General features: G+C 46.5%; 1 protein-coding gene across 4 annotated transcripts; it reads right to left on the reverse strand.

The window, feature by feature from the left end:
- Nucleotides 1–87: 87 nt before the first annotated feature.
- On the reverse strand, nucleotides 88–27,243 carry BLTP2 (bridge-like lipid transfer protein family member 2). 4 transcript variants are annotated; one of them, XM_081218718.1, is made up of 39 exons: nucleotides 27,086–27,239; nucleotides 26,126–26,249; nucleotides 25,563–25,612; nucleotides 25,118–25,265; nucleotides 24,811–24,929; nucleotides 24,519–24,579; nucleotides 24,146–24,335; nucleotides 23,440–23,563; nucleotides 23,155–23,279; nucleotides 22,625–22,692; nucleotides 22,373–22,518; nucleotides 21,285–21,403; nucleotides 21,010–21,173; nucleotides 20,592–20,850; nucleotides 19,879–20,084; nucleotides 17,030–18,122; nucleotides 16,399–16,590; nucleotides 16,055–16,257; nucleotides 15,790–15,908; nucleotides 15,454–15,668; nucleotides 14,947–15,137; nucleotides 14,714–14,813; nucleotides 14,379–14,581; nucleotides 13,207–13,501; nucleotides 10,368–10,525; nucleotides 9,882–10,088; nucleotides 6,630–6,729; nucleotides 6,213–6,395; nucleotides 5,596–5,717; nucleotides 4,965–5,120; nucleotides 4,761–4,882; nucleotides 4,004–4,184; nucleotides 3,344–3,430; nucleotides 3,041–3,151; nucleotides 2,534–2,669; nucleotides 2,299–2,429; nucleotides 2,012–2,113; nucleotides 1,308–1,442; nucleotides 88–872 (listed from the first exon to the last, which is right to left on the reverse strand). In XM_081218718.1, the coding sequence occupies exons 1-39, from the start codon at nucleotides 27,151–27,153 to the stop codon at nucleotides 690–692; spliced, it is 6,696 nt and encodes a 2,231-aa protein (XP_081074844.1). In that variant the 5' UTR covers nucleotides 27,154–27,239; the 3' UTR covers nucleotides 88–689. The 4 variants fall into 4 exon arrangements, 3 of the variants coding, with proteins under 3 accessions (XP_081074844.1, XP_081074845.1, XP_081074843.1); XM_081218719.1 differs by having other exon boundaries at nucleotides 4,761–4,873; nucleotides 15,448–15,668; XM_081218717.1 differs by having other exon boundaries at nucleotides 89–872; nucleotides 15,448–15,668.
- Between the last annotated feature and the right edge of the window lie 3 nt (nucleotides 27,244–27,246).

Raw genomic sequence — 27,246 nt, forward strand, 5'->3', positions numbered from 1 at the left:
ATGGGGAGAAAAGGATACAGGCTGAAACCATGCACTCAATACAATTAAAAAAAAAAAAACAGCATCAAATTTAAAATATATTTTTTTCTCTTTAAATGATTTTTTTCTTTTACCATTCTTCAGGGGATACCCCAGGGAGAGGGACCCATAGCCAGCTTTGTCTCCTACTGCCATTCTCCCAAGTGAGCTTGGCACAGATTGGGGAGGGGCTGATTCCCCCCACAGCACTAATACCTCTTTCATACAAGGCAGTGGAATGAGGGACAGATCAGCCCCTCCCCTCCACTTTCTGGCACAGAGGGAAAGCAGTTACACTTAGAAATATATATATATTTTTTATATATGTCTATTTAGAAAAGTGTATCACACTTGATCAGAACTGTCCCCCCACCCTTTCAGTTGACCCCAAGGGAACCAGATCTTAGCCCTGGGGCCATTCCCTGGGCCTTGCTCTCTTGATGCCTCTCTGGCCCTGGGCCTGCTGATCAGTGTGAGGTAGAACTCAGAATTATTATCCACCATGTTCTGCAAGGAACAGGCCAGCTGCTAAAGAGCAGTGCCTCTATCCACAGTACCCTGTGGGCTCCTGACCCCCACAAATCCTAATGGATGAAGGGAAGCACCTCCCACCCCACAAGTCCCTGTGGCCTGAGCCAGAGTCAGATTCAAGCCTCTCTTGAATTGCCGGATCATTTGCGCCTGCCAAAGATGGACTTCTTCCCAGGATTCTTGTTGCCCACACTTAAACCGATGAGGAGCCGGGCTTTCTCCTCCTCTTCCTGCTGTTGCACGTTGAGGTCCGATTTAGTTTCTAGCTTTCCCCGGACTTCAGACCCTGCTGCAGGCTTCAGCCTTAGCTTCTCTTTGATTACCTGATAGGTTAGAGAGGAGTAAAAGGGAAGGTAAATATTAATGAGACAGGCAGAATAAATCAAGTGGACTAAGTCAGTAAAGATTTATCAAACTTACATGAAGGCACAATGGGGCAATTCAAATTATAAAAAATGTTCTCTGCTTTCAAGAAGCTTACAGTCTATTAGAACCCACTCGAAACATGAAGTTGTGCCAGCCCGCACTTCCCTAAAAATCAACAGTAGTTAACATATATACAGCAGTCAGTAAACATTCAGTTTAACCATCTGAGCAAAGTCATGGAGAGGACAGGGATAAAAGTCACTCACTTCATTCACCTGCCCCTTTCCCAAGGCTGCTTGTTAATACATGCATCTTACAATGAAATGCTCCTGAGCAGAGGATCTGCTTGCCAGCCCCTGCTAACCAAACAGCCATGAATTCTGCCAGGATACCTGGGCAACCAGGGCTTTGCGGCTGTCCCTCTTGACAGCCATGGCAAAGTCTAGCCATGTCCATGTGTTGTTGTGGTACTCCAGACAGGGCAGCACCAGGTTAAGGTCGCCCCAGTCCACACTGTTCTTCTCACCCTGCAAGAGGGGGAGGGAAGAGAAGAGAAAAAAATATTATCAGCTGCCAGTGTTAGTCCAAGCCAGTACTTGAGTCCAAGTCTAGTACCTTCCTGCAGCAGCAACCTACAGATACCTGTTTCCCCTTATCTCAGTCTGGTACTGATTCTTGAGGGCAGCAGAGGGAACAGATTTATCACCCACAGACAAGCTTCACAAGCTGAACTATCTCTGTTTTTAATCTCTGATCTTATGTGGTGCCGTTCCCACACAAAAAGTGCTGGGGGGCTTCCCTGGTGGCGCAGTGGTTGAGAATCTGCCTGCCAATGCAGGGGACACGGGTTCGAGCCCTGGTCTGGGAAGATCCCAGATGCCGCGAAGCAACTAGACCCGTGAGCCACAACTACTGAGCCTGCGCGTCCGGAGCCTGTGCTCCGCAACAGGAGAGGCCGCGACAGTGAGGCCCACGCACCACGGTGAAGAGTGGCCCCCGCTCGCCACAACTAGAGAAAGCCGTCGCACAGAAACAAAGACCCAACACAGCCAAAAATAAATAAATAAAATTTTAAAAGTGCTGGGGAAGGGCAGACCTTGTAGCTGACGCACAGTGGAACCTGTGGGATCTTTATGTAGATGAAGGAGTTGTTCATGGCAGCTCGCTCTTTCATCTTGTCAATATCATCCACAGGGTGCTAGGAAAGGAAGGAAAGAAGAGTGTGCCCCTGAAGCTATCACAAGAAACTCAGGACCCCGAACATCTCCATCTCCTTTCACCCCTGGAATAGACTCAAAGGAAACAGAAAGAAATCCCCAGCCAGGCCAAACAGTGTACCCCAAGGCTCTCCCATTTTTCTATCATCAGGGGCATGTCTGATACCTCAGGGACTTTGCGAAATGACCTTCTGACCCCAGAACTCCGATTCAAGCCCTGTGCCACACCCTTCCCAGGGCCCAGTGGTGCTGCGTCATCTGTTGCAATCAGTTGCCGAGGCTTCACCACTGGTATTCCTATAAAAAAGCAAGTACACTAGCTGTTGTCCTCTTGCTGAAGCTTCAGCTGTCTCTGGGGCTGCTACCCCAGTCTTCTGGAGCTCCACCATTAAAGTTCTCACCAGTAGTCACCAGTTTGGACTTATCTTCTTCATCACCAACCTCGTCATCTTCCACACTTCGTCCAGGAAAGAAAAAGCCCATTATTCTATGGAAGAACTGGTGTGTCAGCTGGATGGTGAGAGGCACCACATTTACCTAAAGAGGAAAAAGGCTGAAGAAGCAATTAAGCTCAGACATCATCCCTCTGTTTACCTACCCCTAACATAACAACGCACAGATAGTTTTTTTTTTTTTTTTTTTTTTTTTTCTTTTTTTTGCGGTATGCGGGCCTCTCACTGTTGTGGCCTCTCCCGTTGCGGAGCACAGGCTCCGGACGCGCAGGCCCAGAGGCCATGGCTCACGGGCCCAGCCGCTCCGCGGCATATGGGATCCTCCCAGACTGGGGCACGAACCCGTATCCCCTGCATCGGCAGGCGGACTCTCAACCACTGCGCCACCAGGGAGGCCCGCACAGATAGTTTTTAACTGCCTTTTGTTCCTGGGTCCCCAAAGGACTGTTTACTAACCTCAAAGTGCTCCTTAACAGAAATACCCCCAACGGGGGGGCGGACTTTGCTGAAGAGGCGAAGAGCTAGCTGTCGCCCAGACTGGCAGGAGCTCTGGGGCCGCAGGACTACCTGTAGAATAAAGAGTGATCAATCAACCCACAAATCCTCTGCAGAGGAGAGAAGAAGCAATGGTCTTGCTAAGCTGGGCAAGCTTCCACCATCTCAGATCACACTGTTTCCCATAGTAGGTTTATGTGGAAGGGTCATTGCAAATGCCCAGGAAGCATGTGAATGGGCTAGGAATAGGGAAATAAGACTTACCTTATAGACAGCATTGGGGAGGAGGTTGTTCATAGTGAACCAGCCCAACTCCAGAAGATGTTCTGCTGTGTCATCAGATTTATTCACCTATAAAAACAGATTTCCGCCCCCCACCCCCAAACCACGGTAATAAGCCTTTCTCAGGAGCTTGCTAGAGTACTGCTACCATATATCGTTTGTTTCCATGGCCAGGGCACTAAGTGCCTGCAGTACTTGCCAGTCACTGTGACATTCAAAAATGGTCTCAACTGATTTCCAAATGTCCCTGGGGGGTTGGAAGAATAATGAATAATGTCCTGTCCTCCATGCCATGGGTAACTGCAGGAAAGCTGAATGCCAATATAGAATTAATGATTCTATTCTAAGCTGGACTTGGAAGATCACTTCCCTCTGAGCCACATTTCTAGGGATAACCTTATTCAATGAGGGAAGCATTTGATCAAGCTCACCTGTATCTGTATTATTTACTATTACAAGCAAATGTGTATGAGCGACACTCTCTGCTCATGTTTGTCATTATTGATAACCATTAATGCCATCATTAACAGTCATATAATAATCAGTCCCTTTTTGTTTATCTCTTTTTGTGAGTTAAGACTCCTGAGAAAGGTCAATGCCTCTCAATACAGCTGTCTTTGTGTGACCGAATATACCCAATACCTTGCTGTAGAGGAACCGCTGCAGCTCCAGTTCAGCAATTCCCAGCTGTCCATCTTCCTCTGTCAAGCGCCATCGTGCCTGAGCAAAGTAGAACTCGGTGCGGCGGACCACACTCACATCTTCTTGCTGCTTTCGCAGCTCCATCTTGTTGGCCTGCTGCAATTGGAAATCCTTAAAACACCTATAAATGGATAGGAGGGTCAAAGCCAATAAGAGCAACAGCATTTGGATTAGGGGTGGGGCGGAATGCCCTAGAATGATGCAGGAGGTAAACCCAGAGATGGACCTATTCTAGAACAGCTATTCCCTAAATTTTTTCATTGGATTTGTTGCTCCTCAAACCCTGGGCCATGGGAGCACAAATCCCATCTCTAGTTCTACAGCTTCTTGAAAAAGTAGTCTGTTCCTACTAATAACCCCTATGATTGTATCTGCAATTGTGTTCCTTACTGATCAACTTCAAGACATTTTATTTTTAGTTTAGTTGCACAGTATCAAGGCAACAAAAATGATCTTTCCGAACTACCTGTTTTTCTCCTTTCCCCGGAGGTACTCTAATAAGGATCCTAAGAAAGGGCTCTCCTGTTCTCAACCTGTTGGCCAAGTCCAACAAGACCCATTCAGGAAAAGATGCCTGAATCTACTACATCAGCCTTTGATAATACACACTAGACCTAAAGACTTATCAGAACATAGACAAAAGAAATTGACTCCAGCTGGGGCACTGGAAAAGGGCATGGAAAGAATGCTGTGGCACCTGATGAGGATGTTAAGCTCTTCACTTTCCAGCTGTAGATTGGCCTTCTCCTGGTTTAGCTGCAACTGAAGCTTTTGGTTCAGGTCAAGCAGGTTCTCATTCTTGCTGTCATCCTGCAAAGACTAGGGAACCAGATAAGGAAAAACTGAGAGACTTCCCTTGTCCTAGGAGACTTCCCTGTCCTCAGATTGCCCGGGAGACTACCTTCATGATAGAATACATCTGCTTTTCCAGCTGCCGTATCTGGGCCACATGCTGCCGCACAGCCTCCTGTAGATGTAATATGCTGCTGCGCTGCTCCTCAGGATTGCTAGAGATCTCAAGCTGGAACCTGACCCGCTGCTTCTTCTCACTATGCTCCTAAAGGAATGGAAAAGGAAATGAACAATAGACAAGTCTTGTAGTAAAGTAAAACAGAGAAAGGAACAAGAAATGATCTCTCTTCTGGAGAGCTCAACTTTCTCTCTCACCATTGGTGAGAGTAAGGGGTAAGCCAATGCAGAAGATTTGGCAATGTGGATTTCACAATAAGCCAGTCCCACAGGGTAGGGACAGAGGTGGGAAGTGGGAAGTAGTTTGTTTTCAGAGGTACGTAAGCGACTGAGTAAAGAACTGACCAAGAAAAACAAGTAAACAACTCTACAGTCTTAGGGACACCCAGACCTTTCCTAGATAACTAAAATTTCAACTGCTGCTGCTGACTAAAAGAGGATGTACTAACCACAAAGCCCTTTTTCAGTCTGAAGCATGGCTTTTCTTACTGGACCCCAAATAAAGCACAAGGTCTGGAGATTCCTGTGAGACTAACGGGCATTCTATAAGGGCCCATACTCACCTTCCGCTTGGGTTCTACATGGAGCAGCAGGTTGTTGACGATATCCAGGATCATGGCATACTGAGCCGGGTTTGTGGAGATTTCCAGCTCATGATGGATGAGGGTAAAGGTATCCACAGCCCCTAGGTAATTGTTAGCAGCTAAATAAGAGACTCAGTTTCTCCCTAAATGTCTACCCCAACTCCTAACCCATATCTAGAACCACTTCTGTTACTTAACCCCATAAAAGGTCTTGGTGAGATATGCTCATGGGTAGAAACATGTGCTTATTTCAGAGTCAAACAATATCCATTCATTCCAGTAAGTTTTTTTTTTTTTTTTTGGCAGTGCCTCACCCTCGCAGCTTGTGGGATCTTTGTTCCCCAGCCAAGGATCCAACCCGCACCCCTTGCAGCGCAAGCGCGGAGTCTTAACCACTGGATCGCCAGGGAAGTCCCCCATTTATTCCAGTTCTATTCTCCCCTAACAGAACTTAAAAAATGTAAAGCAAAGTGAAATGTTAATGCCCTATGCACACTGGGACTCTTAGTAACACTTCTGCCTCAAAACCACTAAGGAAATAACTACTTTCACAAGTTCCCTAGTCCCCTCCTAAAAGCCTTTCAAACCCTGAATACCTTCCTGCTTCTTTAAGAGATCTTCCTTTTCCTGGTTCTCATGAACCTCAGGTGGCTTAATCTGAGTTGCCAGCTCAGGATCAATGTCATGGCTGTAACTAATATAGTACATTCGGCAGCTGCAGCGTGAAATGATCCGCTGGACTTGCTGGGCTTGTTGTGCCTCAGCTGGCTGGTTCCAATCTGCAAAGAGGTAGGAAAGAGATAAGAGAAAGACATTCTCAAAAGAGGTATTGTGAGAGCCTCCAAGCTATGCGTGATGTCTAGGGAACTCCAGACACTTGGCTTTCAACATAGCCTAACACAAAGTGGTCCTATTCCACGTATATTAATCTTACAAATAGGTAAGGAAATGAGGCCCCTTAAGGATGCATGTCTGCTCCTAATCACATAATGGAGGAAGAGGTGAGAACTGACCTGTGGTAGTGGTAACCATGCCTCCCACTGCCTGCCCGCTCTCCATCAGCTCCTGCACAGAGTCCAGACTACGCTGCCGGTGCTCCTCAATATTCTTTACCTGAAGACACAGATACAGGCACCTTTAACTCCTGGGGGACCAGCAGCTTGTCCTGCACAAGCTCCATTATCTCCACTATACAAGTTTAACACTATCTAGATTTTCACTGCCTGGAATAGCTTGAAGAATCTCCCAGGGGAAAGGACATATGTCCCTCTCTCCTGGCCCAAACCACCCAAATTCTCCAAACCCAACTGAGTTACATGCACGTTTTGCCAGGCCTCAGGCCAGAAAAATACAAGCTAGGTTAAAACCAAATCATGTCCCACCTCACACCCATTAGGATGGCTACCAAAAAAAAATTAGAAAATAAGGCAAGGATGTGCAGAAATTGGAACTCTGTGCACTGTTGATAAGAAGTAAAATGATACAGCCACTGTGGAAGTTCCTCAAAAAATTAAAAACAGAATTGCCCTATAATCCAGCAATTCCACTTCTGGTTATATACCCAAAAGAATTGAAAGGAAGGTCTCAGAGAAATTTGTACTCCCATATTCATAACAGCGTTATTCACAATAGCTAAAATATGGAAGTATCCCAAGTGTCCATCAGTGGATAAACGGAGAAGCAAAATGTGGTATATACATACAATGGAATTCAGGTTTAAAAAGGAAGGAAATTCTAACACATGGGTGAACCCTGAAGGCATTATACTAAGTGAATAAGCCAGTCACAAAAAGACAAATATATATGATTCCACTTATATGAGACACCTAATAAAAAAAAATCTATCTATCTATCTATATATAAAAGAGAGGTATTTAAGAGTAGTCAAAATCACAAAGAGAGAAAATAGAATGGTGATTGCCAGGACCTGGGGGAAAGGGGAAGTGGGGAGTTATTGCTTAATGGGTATAGTCTGTTTTTCAAGATAAAAAGAGTTTCAGAGATGAATGGTGGTGACGGTTGTACATTATGAATGTACTTAATACCACTAAACTATACACTTAAAACGGTTAGGATGATAAATTTTATGTTATGTTTATTTCTTTCTTTTTGGCCGCGCTGCGTGGGATGCAGGATCTTCATTCCCCAACCAGGGATGGAACCCTTGCCCCCTGCAGCGGAAGCACAGAGTCTTAACCACTGGACCGCCAGGAAAGTCCCTTTTTTCTTTCTTTTTTTTTTTTAATGTGTATAAATTTTATACTATGTATATGTTATCACAATTTTTAAAAATGAAAAAAAAATCAAATCATGTCATGGGCAAAAAAAATTCATCAAAACCAATGACTTCCCACCCATTTTGGTATTCGTGTGTTTGTGTTCTTGCTGTTTTCTGTCTTCAGACCATTGTGACACTGTTGCCATGGGGGAAGGGAACTGAATTCTTTTGACACTCTCTGCCAAGCTGAAGTCAAAGTGAATACAATGAGTGATATGAGAAGAACAAACCATCTGTCAAGTCGCCAAAAAATTCATATAGCAAAGGCAGGATCTAAGTCTTTCCCACCTAAGCCAAGGACATGCCACTCTAATGCTAATATCATAGCCTGAGAAAAAATGAGTTCACTTGCAAACGAACGCATGCCTACAAGAAGCAGAGGCCCAGAAAATGCCAGATCTTGCATAGTTCATCCTGCCTATCTCTGCGTGAGTAGTTACCACCTTCTGTGCCTATCTCCTGAGACTACTGGTAAAGGGTACTGCTTGCCTGAACTACAACTGTAATATACCAGCATGACCTTTCATATTACCAACAACCTGACCCTTACTTGGCTTGACATCTGATTAAATGCTTATTACCTCACATAACTTATACTTGGGGTTGAGCCTTAAGGTCAATGGAGTAAGAAGTACCAGCCAGGGAGGAGGGAAGAGGGATTAGCTTTATCCCCACTGAGTAGAATGAAAAATGAAGTATTCACATTGGTCCTAATCAGATGTAGCTGGATCCAATAACTCATCTGCATGTACCATGCCCAGCACAATGTGGACACTTAACGCCTGTTAAATAAGTAACCACAATGCAGAATATTGGCTAGGTACATCTCATAACCATTAGATCTCCCAATAAATCTGATGCAATTATATTGTAGAAGTTATAGTACAAATTTAGTTTTACCAAGATGCTGAAAAGAAAATTTATAGCTTAGTCCCTGCCAACTGCTCACAATCTCACCTTCTAACAAAAACATTATCTTGACATACACTAAGACTTCCCCAAACATACTAACTTAAAAAAATAAGACTGGGACTTCCCTGGTGGTGCAGAGGTTAAGAATCCGCCTGCCAATGCAGGGGACTCGGGTTCGAGCCCTGGTCCGGGAAGATCCCACATGCCGCAGAGCAACTAAGCCCATGCACCACAACTACTGAGCCTGTGCTCTAGAGCCCGCAAACCACAACTACTGAGCCCGCGCGCCTAGAGCCCGTGCTCCGCAACAAGAGAAGCCACTGCAATGAGAAGCCCACACTCGCCGCAACTAAAGAAAGCCTGCGCGCAGCAACAAAGACCCAACACAGCGAAAAATAAATAATAAATAAATAAATTTTAAAAAACAAATAAGACTACTTTCCATCTGAATGAAGCTTTGTATTTTTCAAAGTACGTTCTCATCTGATATTTCAACAGTTTTCTGAGAGTGAAGTATTAACTCAATTTTACAAATAAAGGTGACTTCCCAAGGGCTCATGGCCACTAGAATAGCAAAGGTGAAATCAGAACTCACATAACCTGCCTCCTAGATAAGCAGTCTTTCTATTCAACCTTACCGATTTGCTGAAACGACCAATCATCTTCATAAGAGAGATGAGAGAAAGGGCAGATAGAGAGCTTATCTAAAATTCTCAGACTTACTGCCTGTTTTTTTGGCTGCCTGCTGATTAGTGGGATCTTATTAATAGGGATCAGCAATCTCAAAAATAAAAAAGTTCTAACCCATTTTATTCTCATGTAGGGAAATGAGAATCTCCCTTGCAATGAAATAGAATAGTATGAGATTTAAAAAACAGAAAAAGCACTATGTGTTCACAAATCACAGGCCAGAGACTGCCAACAGTTTCTACATTCAAGTGTTATCATCAGCCTCATTATTCTGCCAACCTGGTAGCAACAGGTACTGTCAAGGATCTTGCACACTATTTTGGCGAAAGGGGCCAACTATGGAAAACTGGAGATACAACGGGCCTTCCCAGCCATGCTGACTAACCTCTAACCAGAGCTGTCGGCCATCCAGCTCAGTGGGGCTGCTTTCAGTGGTGGCAAAGTACTGCATGCCATCCAGTAGGCAAGTCCAGGATGTCTTTTGCTTCAATGTGTCACCATACCAGGCTGGATGGTGTTGGCACTGCAGCAGCTGGGCTTTGGCAGCTGACACAATGACACAGCCTTCTGTCTCCGCTCCACGAAGAACCATCTACGCCAGAGACAGAAGCAGAGTCACAGCACCAGGGCCACAAAGAAGATGGAAGGTTAGTGAAAGGGCCTGTACCAATGACTGCAGCTGGGTCTAATTCTGGCTTACTGAGTGCACTCTACTGGTTTTTAGTAATGGAAGTGATTATCCATGATACCTGTTAGAAAGAATAATTTTTTGGAGCTCTACCCACCTATTCTTATTTAGAGGTGGGAGAAGGTAAACACATATGACTATGATCTAGCCCTATCTTTGGGTGCTCTAGTAAAGAGAAGGTACCTGGCAGTTGACCAGTTCAATAAGGCAGTTTCGGTTATATATGTCATCCGTCTGGCAGGCAGCAATGCCACACAACTGGTCACTCACACCTGACTCCTCTTCTGTGAACACTACAAACCTATCTGTCTCTTCAATCAGCTTCTGCAACATGTAGGCACCTGGCAGAGAAATATGAAGTGGGGGAAAAGCCACAGAGTCAAAGGGATAGAGAACACATCCAGGGCCAAACTGATCTTCCTTCAATTTCTCTAGAACGTATTCTCCCCAACCTGCAACTCCAGCCCAGCCCACTCCACCCCTTGACCCTGGGTAAGGGTTGTCATTTCATTTTCCTTCCATTTTAATAAAAGTAACAGATTCCCAAGAGACACTTAGAAATGCTATGTAAGTGGTAGCATTCCTTTCTCTTAGGCATATCCACCTCTGAATAACTCTAGGATCTTTTTCCTTCCATTTTGTTCCTTCTCCTTTTCATTTCATATTGTTTTAAATGCTATTTGTTTGTTGACCACTCCTTTCCACATAAACCACTCCCTTGCCATCAGTGTCACTGTTCTCCTAGCTCTGCTGCTTTCTCTGATTATGACTTTAGATCCTCTACCTTCTCCCAGGTTTTAGAGATAAGTATATCCCCTAAGGTCTGTCCTTGGCCTGTTCCCTTTTCTTTTTTCTGAAGAGTTTGTCCAACAGTGTTGTGGTTAAGAGCACAGTCTCCAGAATTAGACTAGTCTGCCTATGTTCAAGATCCTATCTCTGCCAGTTACTTGATTGTAACCTTGCTTGCTTTAACCTCTCTGTCTCAGTTTCCTTGTGTGTAAAATAACAGTAACTATCTAATATGATTGTTGAGAGAATTAAATGTAATAATAATAATACATGAAGTATTTCGCAGGGTACCTGCCACACAGTAAGCAACTATTATCTCCTTGGCATTAACTCTTAGTTCTATGCTGAAACTCCTAAGTCTCTACCTCCACCCCTAAGCTTTTAGATCCTCATTTCCACCTGTTTTTTAGACATTACCTAGAGGTACTACTTACACCACAAACTTAGCATGTCCAAATATGAACTCAACAACACTATACCTCCCCAAACCTGTTTATTAGCCTCTGGCTCTCCTAGTTACCATCAGGCCAGTCACCAGGCTCAAAGCCTCAATCATTATCACTTTATCCCTATTTTAACTCCCTCTTCCAACCAGCTGCCAAATCTCTTACACACGTAATAACATTTCTATTCATCCCCTCATCTCTATTCCCACTGCCTCTACCTAGTTCAGGCTCCCCTTTCCTCTTGCTGAGACACCATAATAGTTTCCTAATTTGTCTCCCCCACCTCCAGTTTCTTTCCAGTCATACCCCACACCACTGCCAGATTTATCTTCCTAAAAGTAAGATTCTAATGACATACCTCTATTAAAAAACCTTCAGTAGTTCACCACTGTTTACTGAATAAAGAACAAAAACTCCTTAGCCTTGTATTTTTGATGGTTTACCTGCAGTTTTCCCTTCCAGCATCTTCACCTGTAGCTATACTCTATGCCAACCCAAACAGACTGTTCACTCTGCTCTGAACACATTGAGCTTGACCAACTCCACTCCTTTTCAGGATGTTCCCTTTGCTTTTAATGCCCTTGCCCCTCATTTCCACATGTTCAAACCATACTAAGCCTTCAAAGTCCAGCTCAAATGCTACTTCCTCAATAAACCCTTCTCTGATTATAGTCCCTCCTTCACTACGGTCAAGAACAGCTCACATATTCTTTAATTTCTCTCTAGCGGCATTTATCATTTTTCACCTTGTTCTTAAATTCACCATGAACTTGCATTCCTCTGTACTTGTTATTCCCTCTCCCTAAAATGCCCTCTTTTCTTTCTTTGCCTATCAAACTCTTACTCATCTTTTAAGACCCATCTCAATTATATTAGCTTCTCTGTGAAGCCTTTCTAGACTTCCCTATGCTGATTTAAATACTTTCTTCTTGAACATTCTTACAAAGCGTCTTCATGACCCTCCCTGCACACACACACACCCCAACTGTGCTGCACAGCATGCAGGATCGTAGTTCCCTGACCAGGGATCGAACCTGTGCCTCCTGCAGTGGAAACACAGAGTCTTAACCACTGGACCACCAGGGAAGTCCCTCATGACTCTCTCGTGGTTTCAGTGCTTCCCCCTCATCTTTACATCCCTAATGTCTACGGTCATGTCTGGTACATTATAAACCCTCAGTAAAGCTAAAAAGTGAATCTATGAATGAATGATTGATTCAGTGAACGAATGAACTAATCTTAGCTCATCCAGAGATGATAAACTTGTTGAGTCAAGTAAAATATCATATATTCTGTATCTCTCACTAAACTCAGCACGGTGCTCTGTGCCTATCAAGTACTCAATAAACATTTATTGACTGAACAAATTAGTTCATCAAAAACACAACACAATTCTCTAATCCTTTGTTTCTTTTCCTTAGTCATATTCTAAGTCATCACTCCTTCCTGATCCTCTTCTCCTGGCCAAAGGACCAGACATTTTTTTTTTTGGCCACACAGCGCAGCACGTGGGATCTTAGTTCCCCGACCAGGGACTGAACCCGTGCCCCCTGCAGTGGAAGCGTGGAGTCTTAACCACTGGAACGCCAGGGAAGTCCCATGGACCAGACACCCTTTAATGCCCCCCATCACTGCTATGTAAGACTTAGGTGGCCTAATATGGAAAAATAAGTTTCATCTTTACACACAGATCGAACCAGTCATAATTTAGTCCTTCTCACACTCCTGTCCAAGCCCACATACAAATTCTAAACCTAACCCTGTGGAGTCTGTCTCCCCCAGCTTACCACCTGAAGATGCCTTATCAGGCTGTCCACTAAAGCTGGGAGTGTTGACAGGAGGTGGGGCTGGGACGCTGGTGGGGACACTCTGCTTTGGCTTTTTGGCTGGCATCTGGGGATCAATCTTTAACCCCTTCAGAGCCTCAGTAGAGAGATTACGTTTGAGTACAGCTGCCTTTTTGTAGCCATCATATAAACCAAAGGCAATGTCCCGATTGGTGGTTGTCCAAGAAGCCCGTAAATCTACCAAGTGCAGCTGATGTGTGTGAAAGGCAGGATCCCCAACTCGAGTAGAGAGCTCCTAAGAAACAGGAAAAGAACCTCAGAGTAGCATGGGAATTCCCAACATTCCTCCTAGACCACAAATGCAGAGATAAAAAACATGCTTGTTGAGTAACAGACCTGTTCTGAGGGATACAAGACAACCCTAGAGAAAGAAAACCTAAGTGGTCTTAGTGTGTGCACTAGATTACACTCTGACTATATCCACTGTATTTTAAGTGACTCAGAGAATTTCAACTAAAATCCTTCCTTAATTGTGTGTGTGTGGGGGTGGGGGGACCACCAAATAAGGCACTAGAAACAAAAAGTTTCACTCTATTTCCTGAAGAGCAAGAGACTATCTTTACAAGGAGAGGAAAAAAAAGGAATTTTCAAAAAGAGGGATGCTGATACTAGTGAGTGCATCATAAAGTAACAACATATATGATTAGAGTGTAGTTAGGAACATCACCAGGGACTTAGCCTGAAACCTACTGCTATGGACTGAATTGTGTACCCACACCAAATTCATATGTTGAGGCCATAACCCCCAATGTGACAGTATTTGGAGATGGGGCCTTTAGGAGTAATTAGGTTTAGATGAGGTCATGAGGGTGGGGCCCTCATGACAGGATTAGTGTCATCATAAGAAGAGACATCAGAAAGCTTCCTGCTTTTCCTGCCAAGTGAGGTCACAGTGAGAAGGCAGCCATCTGCAAGCCAGAAAGAGAGCCCTCACCGGAACCTGGTCCTCACCAGGACCATGCTGGCACCTGATTTTGGACTGCCCAGCCTCCAGAAGTGTGAGAAATTTCTGTTGTTTAAGCCACTCAGTTTATGGTATTTTGTTATGGAAGCGTGAGCTAAGATACCTACTGATACAGATAAGGCAGTAAAGAGAATGTGTCAGGCGGTACCTCCTCAGCTGTGCGATTGCTGTGCCGTTGGTAGGTAAGGGAGGACAGGCTCAGTAGGTGGGTCTTTGTTACCAAGGGATCAAGGCAGTGGTCAGCATTCTCTTCAGTGGGTGAGGCCATCAGGTATACAGTCACCTGACTTAAGTCACTAACCATCTGTGTCACACTCCAGTCAGAGATTAGGCGCCGCATCACTGTGCCCGCTGAGAAAAAGACGGCATACAGAGCCCATGCAAACCAGTACAGAACAGTGTGGGGCAGAAAGAGAAGGCAAGGGAACCGAGAAAGAGGACAAGGAAGAGGCAAGGACAAGTGGTGGGAGCCTTTGATCTTACCTTGAGGTATAAGCCGCTGAGTTCCCCGAGTGAAGACGTGGCCCTGACTGCACTCAATTTGGATGCCACGTTGCTGGGCGAATGAGGCCCAATAATGCACCTGGCAACAAGAAAGCATAACACTGAATGAAGGATGGCATCAGAGAGATGATTCAGAGACCCAGGAAGAGAAAAAAAGAAAACCAGAGAAGGGGAACAGAACTGCAGATGTCAGCAGCACCGTCAAAGCTGACCTGCAGCTGGGGAAAGAGTGCAGTATAGGAAAGCTGCTTGTAGTGCTGGCCGAGTTTCTTCTTGCTGGGTTTCAGGTTATTGAAGAGCTTTCCCCTACAAATAGGCCTTGTGACACTAGTCCAAGTTGCCCAGAAGTTCTGCATCCAGCGCAGGGTGCTACTATACAGCAGAATTCGGGGCTGGGATATTGCTGCAAAGGAAACAACAGACATTTCCTAGCTGTGGTTAAAACACAGAGACAAAGCTAAATCCTTCCCTAGCTTCAGGTTTTAGAGATTTAAAAACCCAAACAGCACTCAAGCCTCAATATCCTGAACACCCTCTCCTTTCAAAGACCCAAGCTCTCTACTTTCACCAATCCTCTTCCAAAAAAACATCTTGACCCAAACCCTCCTTTGTTCTTTTCCTATCCCCTCTCCAGAGGGTCAAGCTTAAGTCCTTGTTGTCTTAAGTTCATCCTCCCAAGCCCTTCCTCCCCGCTGCCCAGATCCAAGCCTCACTTCCACTGTGCCAAGTCAGATCCATCTTGATGGAGAGATTGAGGTTCTCAGAGCGAAAGGCCCGGTAGGAGTCATGAAGCTGGCCCAAAGGCACCTCAGGCAGGAACTCTGGGGCCCGTAGAGTGACACCATGGTGATCATGGGGGTTCCCATGACATAGCCACTGCAGGTCCAGTGTCATGCAGAGGTCAGGCAGGTGAAGGAAGCAGCAGTCATCATACCTGGCTCACAACACAGCCCTGGCCCTTAGTGCCCTGGTCACTTGCAGCCCCTCGGCCCTTCCCCTCTCCCCCCACCCTGAGTCCCACACCCTGTTGAGGCCCCATCTATCACTCCACTCACTTAGAGGCTGTTCTCACGTTGACATCCAAGTCACCCTTGAACACAAACTGACCAGGTTTCCAATGAAAAGACAGGTGGTTCCACTCCCAGTGCATATTTTCTGTTGTGTTGTATGGATCCTATAACCACCCCAAAAACTTGGTGAGATAGGAATAAACGTATCACCTTCACCTCCCAAATCAGTACCTTTCTCTCTTCCCCCATGTGCTGTACAAGCCCCAACCATACCATCCTAATAAGAAAACAGTTCCTCTGGACCCCTCACCTCAGTAGCCAGCTGGTGCAGGTTTGCCTGTTCAATGTCCATGTGCCAGTCCCCATGGAAGAGAAGACGGCTCTTGTCCCACCAGGGCAAGGGTGGGCTGGGGTCAGCTGAGGGCTTGGTCAAGAGGTCCACAGACTGGCCAATCAGTGTCCAGGCTGGATCCCAACACGGTCCCCATACCACTGTGTACTGGAAGATTTCCGCTGGGATAGAGGAGCAAAGGGCACAGCCTGCTAAACAGCTTCCTCCCTCTCTCCTGCCTTCACTCCAGAAAGGCCTCAGCTCATCTCCCACCCCAGCCATCACCAACATCTCAGTCAAATCATTTGCCCTCCTCTACTCACAGTGAAAGTCGTGATAGAACTTGAGCGGGGGCATGTTCCTCTCCACTGCCACGTGACCCCATGGAAGCCCCAAGTGCAGGATTTGACGCCGACGCGAGCAAGGCTGACCGCTCTGCTCGGTGCCCACAAGTCGACCCATCAGCCTCCAGTCACGGATCTCAAACAAGTACCGGGGATAGTCTCTTATCCGAACTGTTATTATAGGGAGGATACACACCAGCTACTCAGGAATCTATCTTAGCACTCTCGGGCACTTTTCCCCCGCTACTATTTTTACCCATCTATTGATATTTTACAAGATCAACTGAGAGAATAAGAGTTGGCAGTCGGCAGCAAGGCTGAAAAAGTGCATGAAGACCCTGAGCAGACAGTGAGGGGAATAACATTGAGATCCAAGAGCCGCACTAAGCCTGAAGATGACTGTGTTCGTTGTACCTTTCTGTTTAGCCAAGCGGTTTCAGGGTGAAATTCAGGAACAAAGAAAGGGAAGAGGAGTCCACCCATCCCACTCTACCCACCCCAAAACAGCCACATTTCCCAATATAACTAAGCTCCTCTGTAATCACTCAAAGAGCTCCCTGGAGCTCCAAGGGCAAACACTAGGCCCTGCAAATAGGGAAGTACTACTTACCCAGAAATGTCTTGACACTGCACTTGAGCATACGACACCACTGAATGACAAGATCTACTCCCTCAGCAGGAAGGGGGCTGCCTGGATCAAGCTCTCGAACCTGCTCAACCACACGCTCAGGCCCATGGAAGGAGGCATCTGCCAGAGCCACCAGCTCTAGCCCTGCCAGGCTCCAAGTGAGCAGTGCCCGGCGCATGGGTGTGTTGCCATAGAGACGACGGGAGCGCTGGATGTAGATTTCGATGTTTTTATGTTCCAAAGAGGCATAGAGTTCCTCAATTTTGCGGGCAGGCAATAACTCCCCATGCTGCTTTCGAAGAGCAGCCACTTTGGCATCCAGCAACTGCAGCCTTTTGGCACTCTCCTTACTTTCATCCTTCATCAGTTCATAGTTATCACGAAGTTTCACCTCAAAAATGTCATCCAGGAAAACCCACGAGAAGTGCTGAACCTTCAAGAGTAGATCAGGTGGGAGGTGGGCAGAGCTTGGAGAAGCCTGAGAACGAGTTCCTCCATGCAGTCCTTTCAGCCATTTCTGAACTCCCACAGCCTCATCCAGAGTTCGAGAAAAATCATACTGATAAGGAAACTCCACTGAGACTGAACCCAGGGAGAGGAGCCAAACACGGTTCCGGAGGGTCTGCAGCACAGGGAAGGGGTTCCGGTGGAGGATCATCTCCTCCAGCTCGGGCAGCAGCTGCACCTCCACCTCCTTGAAGCTGAAGATGCTATTGCCATCGAACCCAGCAGCCAGCTCTGGGCAGTAAGCCTGCAGTGAACCCCCGTGCCGGCTCAGAGACACACTCTCTGCAGCCAGGGTAATGAACCTGTCCTCAGCTACAAAAGCTGTCAGCTTAGCTGTGCTCACCTCTAGCGTCAGGTTTAGCAGCCGCTTTGGGGGAGAGGGCTCAGGGGGACAGCCTTCTGGCTCATAGGCAGTCTCTGGAGTCTCTAGTGCAACAAGTGGAACAGTCTCAGGAAACAGAGTGGCTCTTAGTAGGTCTCGGCACTGCAGGGTGGCCAGGATATGCTGGTACAGGTACATGTGATCTGGAGGGCTCCAGAGTAAGGTCAGCCCTCCACCACACTGAACCTTTAGAGAGCAAGAGAAAAGGATCTATCAATTACAAAGTCCCAGAACACAAGAGACGCAGGAACTATTATACATGCACACCTGGCTCAAGAACCATCTCCACTCAGAAGTCTTTCCTGAGTAATCACATTAGTTACCCCCTTGTTTTGCTCCTCTTTGCACTAATAAACTGAGCTAACAGTTCTTAACTTATACTTACAAGCACTTACACTTTTTAAGTCCTCCTCAACTGGATTCTAAATTGTCTGAGAGTAGAGGCCATGTATTTTATTATTTTTTTTAAGATTTTTTTTTGATGTGGACCATTTTTAAAGTCTTTATTGAATTTATTACAATACTGCTTCTGTTATATGTTTTGGTTTTTTGGCTGCAAGGCATGTGGGATCTTAGCTCCCCGACCAGGGATCAAACCCACACCCCCTGCATTGGAAGGTGAAGTCTTAACCACTGGACCGCCAGAGAAGTCCCGAGGCCACATATTTTAATTCTGGTATCTACCACAGTACATCCAGTATACACACATGTACTCAATTAGTTATTTGGCTTTATGTTTCTGCTCGTGAGTTATCTTTCTCTAACAACACACTCTGTAAAATAACCACTGCAACAATCAATTGGAAAATGTTTCATGCATTGATTGCACCTTGACTTAATTCTTAAAATGTGTAAAGAGTACTGGTCACACAAGTTAATACAGCAATTGACCTATGGGAAAGTATGCCTCAAAGAAGGGACTAAACACCTTGTCAGCTTGAAAAACAAAGTCAATTCTCAATAGTTAAGCAGAGAAAATGTATATCCCAAGACAAAAAAATTCCTTTGAGTTCCAATCTCTGAAAAGGAAACTCTTCAGTTTCCAAAGGAAGCTGAAGTCTGATGAACAGGAACATATCCCACTCTCCCCTCAACAGGGCCTTATGTCTGTCTGATACTCTGAGGAGAAAGATATTGGGAAGCCTCTCAAAACTTTGCAGTGACTCCATCTTCAGATCTCTTCCAGTCTTTTGATGAGCTGAGTGCTTCAGTAAAATGATACCAGATCGTGACCTTTAAAAGCCCTATATTTTTCAGATATATGCACTGAAATCTTTACAGTTGAAATTATATGTCTGGTTTCTGCTTCAAAATAATCCCAGAGCAGAAGGCAGGGATGACTGCTCAGAGTTTAGTTAAATGAAGTTGGTCGTAAGTTGGTAACTATTGAGGCTGGATATGGATGCATGAAAGTTCGTATATTCTCTCTAGTTTTATATATATTTTAAATTCCACATTAAGAGTTAAAAATATACAGAACAAGGGCTTCCCTGGTGGCGCAGTGGTTGAGAATCCACCTGCGCATGAGTTCGATCCCTGGTCTGGGAAGATCCCACATGCCGCGGAGCAACTAAGCCCGTGTGCCACAACTACTGAGTCTGTGCTCTAGAGCCTGTGAGCCACAACTACTGAGCCCGCGTGCTGCAACTACTGAAGCCCGCGCGCCTAGAGCCCGTGCTCCACAACGAGAGAAGCCACCGCAATAAGAAGCCCACACGCTGAAACGAAGAGTAGCCTCCGCTTGCCACAACTAGAGAAAGCCCGCGTGCAGCTACGAACACCCAACACAGCTAAAAAAAAAAAAAAAAAAGCCAGGAAGGAAAGAACAACCACGAGGTGTTGTATTTCTCATAGGTGAGTTTCACAACATGACTCAAGACTGGAAAATGCTCTAAGCCTAGGGAAAAACCAATCTGACTCCACCTCCCCACAGAAGCATTACCTCTAGAGAGCGGATGCTGCTGTGATAGGTGATGGAGAGCATGGAGAGGCTGAGCACTGGAGTGGGGATGTCAGGAGCCTTACAACAGGGTTGCATCTTCTCTGTGACCGACTTCACCAGCGCAAGCACAAGTCCGTGAACACCCACGGCAGAGGTTTCAGCACTTCCCAGGACGGTCAGTGTGTCCAGTCGGATCTCTGAAGCACCTAACATCCAGAAACCATGTTAGGCTTGGTTCTCAGCTCTCAAATGGCAACTTTAGTCCTCACCCTCCCTCCTTCCTTATTCCCTTCACTCTAGCTACCTTTACTCCCCAAACCTTCCTAACCTCATTTCTCATGTTTTAGGGAAGTTTTTCCTTTCCCATTTTAACCTAACTAGATCTGGCAGGGCTAAAGAAGTTCCCAAACTCCTACTAATTCCCCAGAGGTATATCAGTTACTCTCTAGAACTAAATACACAAAGAAATAAAAAACTAACTGCATCTCATTCTCTTGATCAGATCTCAAAGCTGTCTTTTTCTTATACATCTTGCTATTTGTAAACCCTTAAGAAACATCAAGAGGCCCAATAGTTATGCAAGACCTTCCAACATTTCATGCCTCTAATTTAGAAAATTTTCAAATAATTGGTTTTATCAAGTGAGAAGGAGCAGCATAATCTGCTTAGGTTACAAACTACCCACTTCAGTACAGATTTCCTGTCCCACTTACCAACCAGGGCAGAAAGGGTGAACAAGTTCATGTCCTCCACCTTCAAGTCCACCTTCCACAGTAACGACACAGATTCCCCAAATGAAGATTCTCTAGAGACAGCTGACTTCCCAGATTGTGGGCCCATCAAGGACAATATCCGAGAAAGACACTGAGCACAGGTATCTGATACTTCTACCTGCAGTCCTCGGATGGTACAATCAAGAAAGAGAGTATCTGACTGAGTGCTGGACAGGCCCAGAGGCTGGTTATAGCTACCCTAGAAAAGAAGCAGAAGGACACCATCAGAAGCATGCCAACACACAGTTCCGTAACACACTGATGCATCGTCTTCTGCCAAAAAAAGATGCTCAGTGCTCTAAAGCACGGTAGGATGAGGAAACTCCACAGGCTACTATTCACCAAAGTCCCCACCTACCTGTAGTGTGAAGGAGTCCAGGACAAGCGCCTCACCCCAAACATGCATATTGGGTGGGTGGGGTGCCCGCTGAATGTGGGAGTCACTGCCCACCCGCCAGCAGAGGTGGTCCACAGTCAGGACACCCCGCTGATGGATACTTTGTGGTCTCAGGTGTTGGTAATCTGAAAAAAGAAGGTGGGAGAGAGGAGTTCTTTGGAGCCACAGTGGCCATCAATTGGGCCCAGCTCCACTAACGAACAGATTCTTGTTCCTCTTCCATTGCACAGCCTTACCCAAAGAGATGGAATTGAATCCCAAGGCAAAGGGTGGTGTATCTCCAAGCTGAATGGAAACGTTGACATTGGAGATGGAGGTGCTAAAGATGATAGGAGCCAGGATTTGAGGGAAGGTTCTGCATAGGGATAAGACATCACTGTTTGATAAGGAAAGAATTGCAACTTCCTACTATAGAACAGATTCCTGAACCTCTCAAAAGACAGGGTGAGTTCTGTTGTGATTCTTAGGATGGGAGGCAACTAAAAAAAAAACAGACTGAATTCATCAGTTCGCTCCCACTCCCAGTGATAATCCATAGAGTCTTATTAGGTTGAACCAGATGAAACTGCCATTTTCGTAGATCGAATGTGATGAAATCAGTATATCTTATGATTTAACTTACTACAATCAAAAGCATCGCTTCCAAACTGACCTTAAGTTCTCTACGCAACACAATGCAAGTACTACACAGACAGAGTCACGGCACTGCTGACGTGATCTGTCACCTTATAATCTAAGGCAGACGAGATACTGTTTATCATTTAAGTTCAGTTCAACAAATGTTCATTTTGTATAACAAGGAACGGTGCTGGGCATTGAGAACATAAAAACAAAGAGAACATCATTCTACCGCCAGACTCTAGTCTAATAGGGAAGATATATAAAATAGGTTTGCTACTGAGTCTGGGCTACTAAAACTGAGATTTAAAAAGCTCAAACAATCAGGGACTTCCCTGGTGGCGCAGTGGTTAAGAATCCGCCTGCCAATGCAGGGGACACGGGTTCGAGCCCTGGTCCACGAAGATCCTACACGCCGCAGAGCAAATAAGCCCACGCACCACAACTACTGAAGCCCGTGCGCCTAGAGCCCGTGCTCCGCAACAAGAGAAGCCACCGCAATGAGAAGCCCACGCACCACAACAAAGAGTAGCCCCCGCTCACCGCAACTAGAGAAAGCCCAAGCGCAGCAAAGACCCAATGCAGCCAAAAATAAAAAATAAAAAGATCAAACAATCAAATACATATTTAACACAAAATGCCACTTTAGACCAAAAAATCCAAGAATCCACCTGATAAAATGGTGGCTGAAAAAGATTACACTGACCTTTTTTTCATTTGCTTAAGAACAGATGAACTAGACTCTTGGGTCTCCAGGGCTAGCATGTGCAGCCAGTGAGAGAATTCCAGATGCCGGTAATGAATAATACAAGTGTTCACAACCAGGGAGGCTGCGAGGTCAATGGTGGTCACCTGGAAATAAGAACACCAGAACTGTGGGCTTAGGTTTAATTTCATTAGCTCATGATGCGACGATGCATGGAGAGAGAAGAAAAGGACTGATTCTTGGTCAACACACCTGCACACTAGCCTTGAGGGAGCTGAGGCAGACAATGCGCTGGCGGCTCTGGGACAGCAACAACCCATCTGTAAGGGCAAAAGGCAGATCAGAAGGAAACACTGGGAGGGCAAGAGGTAAGACTAGGAGAGAGTCAGAGGCAGGCAAGGAGATGAACAGAAGGTCACCAACACTATTTTCTTTCAGTATGTTCCCACCTCCCCTTCCTCGGTTACACTGGTATTAAGAAGACCAAGTGGGAGGAGGGCTTCCCTGGTGGTGCAGTGGTTGAGAGTCCGCCTGCCGATGCAGGGGACACGGGTTCGTGCCCCGGTCCGGGAAGATCCCACATGCCGCGGAGCGGCTGGGCCCGTGAGCCATGGCCGCTGAGCCTGCGCGTCCGGAGCCTGTGCTCCGCAACGGGAGAGGCCACAACAGTGAGAGGCCTGCATACCGCAAAAAAAAAAAAAAAGAAGACCAAGTGGGGCACTGGGGAAGAGTGTGTCTGGTCCTCCCAGTCTCTCTCAGCACCAGTATCCCCACCCATGGACCTTTCAGAAGGAGTTCAGTGCTCATCTGTGCCATATCAGAGTTTGCTGTGAAGCTTCGAAGGGGCAGCTGATCCTCATCACGGTGGTACAGGAAATGCAGCAGCTTCAGTGTCCAATTGAGGTGCCTGGACCAGAGACAGACTCTGGCTTAGAAATATGTGGGATGCTATTCCTACTCCCTTTATCCCCTCAGACACGCTCAGTGCAGCTACTGGGCTGGTTATGGAGACCCCAGCACAAAGCTCCAACTATCACTCTCCACGCTTCTGTCAGGAGAGATCTCACCTCTTTTGACTATTCATGGACAGCACCACACTTGTGATCTCCATCTTCACCTTGATTTGGTCTGGCAGCTGCTGAAGGAGGTACAGGCCAGGTAGAGTTGGCTCAGCCAAGTTCTCTATCACCTCTGAAAACATGAATGAAGAAGACAAGAGCCATCAATCCTTAACACTCTTAAGTCTCCCAACATGCTGTGCCCTCGTTGGCCAAATCCTCCCATATAAAGTAGGCTAAAGAAACGCCCAATCTTAGGTCATAAAGCAAAGATCCCAGAGATCCAGGCACTTGCTGTACTTCCTTCCCCGGAGTCTAAAAAACAGTATGGAGAGCAGGTTGTTACAATGAAAAGAATACGGACTTTCGGGCCAAATAATTTAAACCCCATTTTCACTACTGATCTCAGTCAAGTAACCTATCTAATCTTCCTAAGCTTGTTTCCTCATTTGTAAAATGCTAAGGAGTTAGTACGGGAACATACACAAAACACAAAGTACAGGTCTAATTCATAATAATTACCCACTAAATGTTAGTTCTTTCACTCACCACAAGCAAATGCCCTATTTCCTCCAGCTATCCTCAAAGGCCAGGGTCAAAGGCCATGGCAACTAACAAATCACACCTGAACAAGTGGTGAGACCACTATTTCTTTTCTACTTCCAAGATAACCCAAGAACAGGGAAGCTAAAAAGCTCACTGACTGGGGCTTTACCTGAACGGGGAACAGGCTTGGATGCCAGGCCTGGGCCCTGGCGCAGCAGCTGACTATGAAAGAGGCCCTCATGCAGTTCAGCATGGAGTGTCCACACATCCACAGTGATCGCCTTCAGCTGCCGGCTTCTGATGCCCACCTCTAGACACAGCTTTAGGGTAAGTGAGAGCTCCGCTAGACAGGTGTCCTCCTATAGGAAAGATACTCCTCTAAGGTGTGAACGCGTAGGGAGCTTGGGATCAAAATGCTGTGATCTGGAACACATCCTTGAGGGAACCGCATAGCATACAGAATCTGGAATGTAAGCCCTAAGCTCCTTCATACCTCATGCCCAGAAGAAAACAAGGCATCTAAATGACCATGGCATACTCACCAACTGGCCACTCTTTAGAACTTTGCTGTTGATCTGACTTAGGCTCACCTCACATTTCAGCCTGGGAAAGGAAAAAAATTAACAGCACTTGGCCCCTTTCCTCACCATTTACCTTCAATCAAGCTTTGTTGGCTGGAAGGCACAAGGCAAGCGTAAGTGCCTAATCTTACTCTCTCCTCAAATTACACAGACAGAGAACCTGACACCTTGATAAGAAAGCCCTGACATCCACCCACCCTAAAACAACTATAAGGCAAGAATGGGACTAGCAAACCTTCTACCCAGTGCTTACCTCTTCCCATCACTATCCAAAAGAAAACTGCTATCTCTGATCTGAATATGCCACAAGGATTCAGAAGTAGCCACCTTGAGAACCATGATGTTTATAGAATCTACATGAATGGAGAATAGCTGAAAAGAAGATGCAAAAATGAACAATAATTAACGTCAAGGCAACGTCCTTCCTTTCCAGTGGAAAAAGAATAAGAGGCAGCTCTTAGTATTATGCCTCAAATACAGTAAAAAAAAAAAAAGTCCACCCATGACTCCACAGCCAGCCATTCCTACTTCAGTCCAGGAAAGTGGGAAAGTAGTCTCACCTGGCAGAAGATCTTCAGTAAGGATGGGCTGAAGGACAGCTCCTTTTGGTGCACCCCAGTACTCTGGGAGAATGGGGCAAACAGGCCAGAAGCCTTCTGTAGGTCTGTTCTGATACGTACTTCGCCAAAGCACAAGGCCACATAGTGTCTGCCCAGAAGAGAAATCTCACTGCCATCAGGTCCATCCCTTCCATAGCAGTCTCTTCCCCTCCCTCACGTTCACTTTCCCATCCTCCCTAAAAATGTAGCTCAAATCATGGAAGACAGTCTCATAGTAGTTATCAATATCTGTCCCACAAAACAATAGCTTCAAGGCTAATCCAGAGACATCAGCAAGAACCCACTTCCCTCCTTGGGCTGTGAGGCCTCTGTAAAAGAATCTCATTCTGCAAACCGCAATCCCAAAATATTCCCCAGGAGGAGAGTGAGGTGATAAGGTACTCACGGCAGATCATGGCTAAGGAGTTTGCTGGAAATCCACAGGCTATCAATTTCCTAAAACAGTGTGGGAAGAAGCTTTGTACACTAGCTGCTAGGCAAGCCAAGAGCAGCGTGACAAGATAGGAAAGGGGTCTAAGAAGAGGAGGATGTGCTACAGCCCTTCCACTAAATATTCTCCATCCCATTTCCACCAGCTTCTCTCCTCGTCACTATATCCTGTTCCTCTAATGACATTGATTGAACTTGCTTAGTACTTCTCTCTTATGAATATGTTGCCCTTACATTAGAACAGTAAGCTCTTCTACTTTCTGTTATCTTTGTGCTGTGCTTTACTTCTGTATCTTTCTTACATGCCCTGGACACCCTGTGCCTTATAAGCATTTATAAAAGAACAACTTGCATCAATTCCAGTGTTCCCAAACTAGCTCTAAAATCATCTTGGCAAAGGGATGGCAAGGCCGGGGTTAACTAGGAAAACCACTAGAATATTTAAAAAAAGGAAATTAAAAGTTGAAATTCAGTTGGATCAACCCCACATACATTCCCAGGAAGTTTCCTAGGACTCACCACTGTTTGCTGGTGCTGCTGAAACTTAAGACTGACATTTTGAATCCAAAAAAAGGAGCCAATCTTTAGTTCTGCCTGCAGCTTCCGCTGACACCACTTGGTGGCCAACCGGACCACAAGCCACCTGCAGAAAAATCCTTGTGAGTTCGTAGGACCCTCTCCCAATTACTGCCTCCCTCACCCCCTGCGGGTCCTAGAAGGCCTTGCAAAGGGACATGAACTGGAGGTGGATCTTCTTGGCAACCCTCCTGTCTCCCAAAACACCACTCTGTCACATACATTCAGCCACGCTGATCAGGACCCTAGCCCGAGTGTCCCCTCCACCCAGATGAAACGAGACGAACTAAACTCCACCTTTTAAGTTGGAGACAAAAGAAAGCAACCCCTCAAATCCTCAGGAACCCCAGAGGTAGAGAGAAGAAGCCCCAACAGGATTCGAAGTACAGGCATCCGTGCCAGATGTGCCATCTCCGCCCTCCAGACAGGTGTCTGCGAGAAGGCAGTGCGGGCTCACACCCGGCCGGCTCAAATGCCGCTCTCCCTGGGCAGCCAAACCTGTTCCGGCTCCCCAGGGCGAGGCTGCAGGTGCCCTTCGCGCTCGGGGAAGGGGACGTTCAGGGGCATGTGGATGGGGAAAAAAAAAACAGCCAGCCGGGCCCCCCTCCTCATTCACACCCCTATCCGCTCCCCAATCTCAGCATCTTCTCAGGCCTCGCCCGCTGGCTCAGTCTCCCCCGACTCTCGGTTCCTCCGCGCCAGCTCCGGTAGTACGCCCCCGCTCGACCCCTCCCCGCGTTGCGCGCCCCCTCCCCGGCCCCTCCCCCTCTGCTGACCGCCCACCTTCCCCAAGACCCCTCCCCCTCCCGCGCGCCTCTTTCCAGCGCGCGCCCACTCCTCGGTCTCTCTTCCTTCTCTTCCCGCCACCCCCCCCCCCACACGCCGTAGCCGGGATCCCCTCACCGGCCTAAGAAGAGGGCGCTGAGCGCAACCAACAGCAAGGCCAACAGCGCAGCGAAGAACAGGGGCATTCCGGCCCCGGCCCGGCCTGGCTCCGGCCCCCGCCCGGCCTGGCTCCGGCCCCCGCCCTGCCGGGGCGCACCTCCCGCCCCGCCGGCTCCGAG

The sequence above is a fragment of the Mesoplodon bidens genome, assembly GCF_964165515.1.
Source record: "Mesoplodon bidens genome assembly, chromosome: 19".
NCBI classification, from domain to species: Eukaryota; Metazoa; Chordata; class Mammalia; order Artiodactyla; family Ziphiidae; genus Mesoplodon; species Mesoplodon bidens.

What these genes read in the sequence shown, in the direction of transcription:
- BLTP2 (XM_081218717.1), bottom strand. Translation starts at nt 27,153, where the DNA reads ATGCCCCTGTTCTTCGCTGCGCTGTTGGCCTTGCTGTTGGTTGCGCTC. An exon ending in TTGAACTGGTCAACTGCCAG is followed by an intron (nt 10,089 to 10,367) that starts GTACCTTCTCTT and finishes TCTCTGGCGTAG; the next exon opens with ATGGTTCTTCGTGGAGCGGA. An exon ending in GCAAAGCCCTGGTTGCCCAG is followed by an intron (nt 873 to 1,307) that starts GTATCCTGGCAG and finishes CTAACCTATCAG; the next exon opens with GTAATCAAAGAGAAGCTAAG.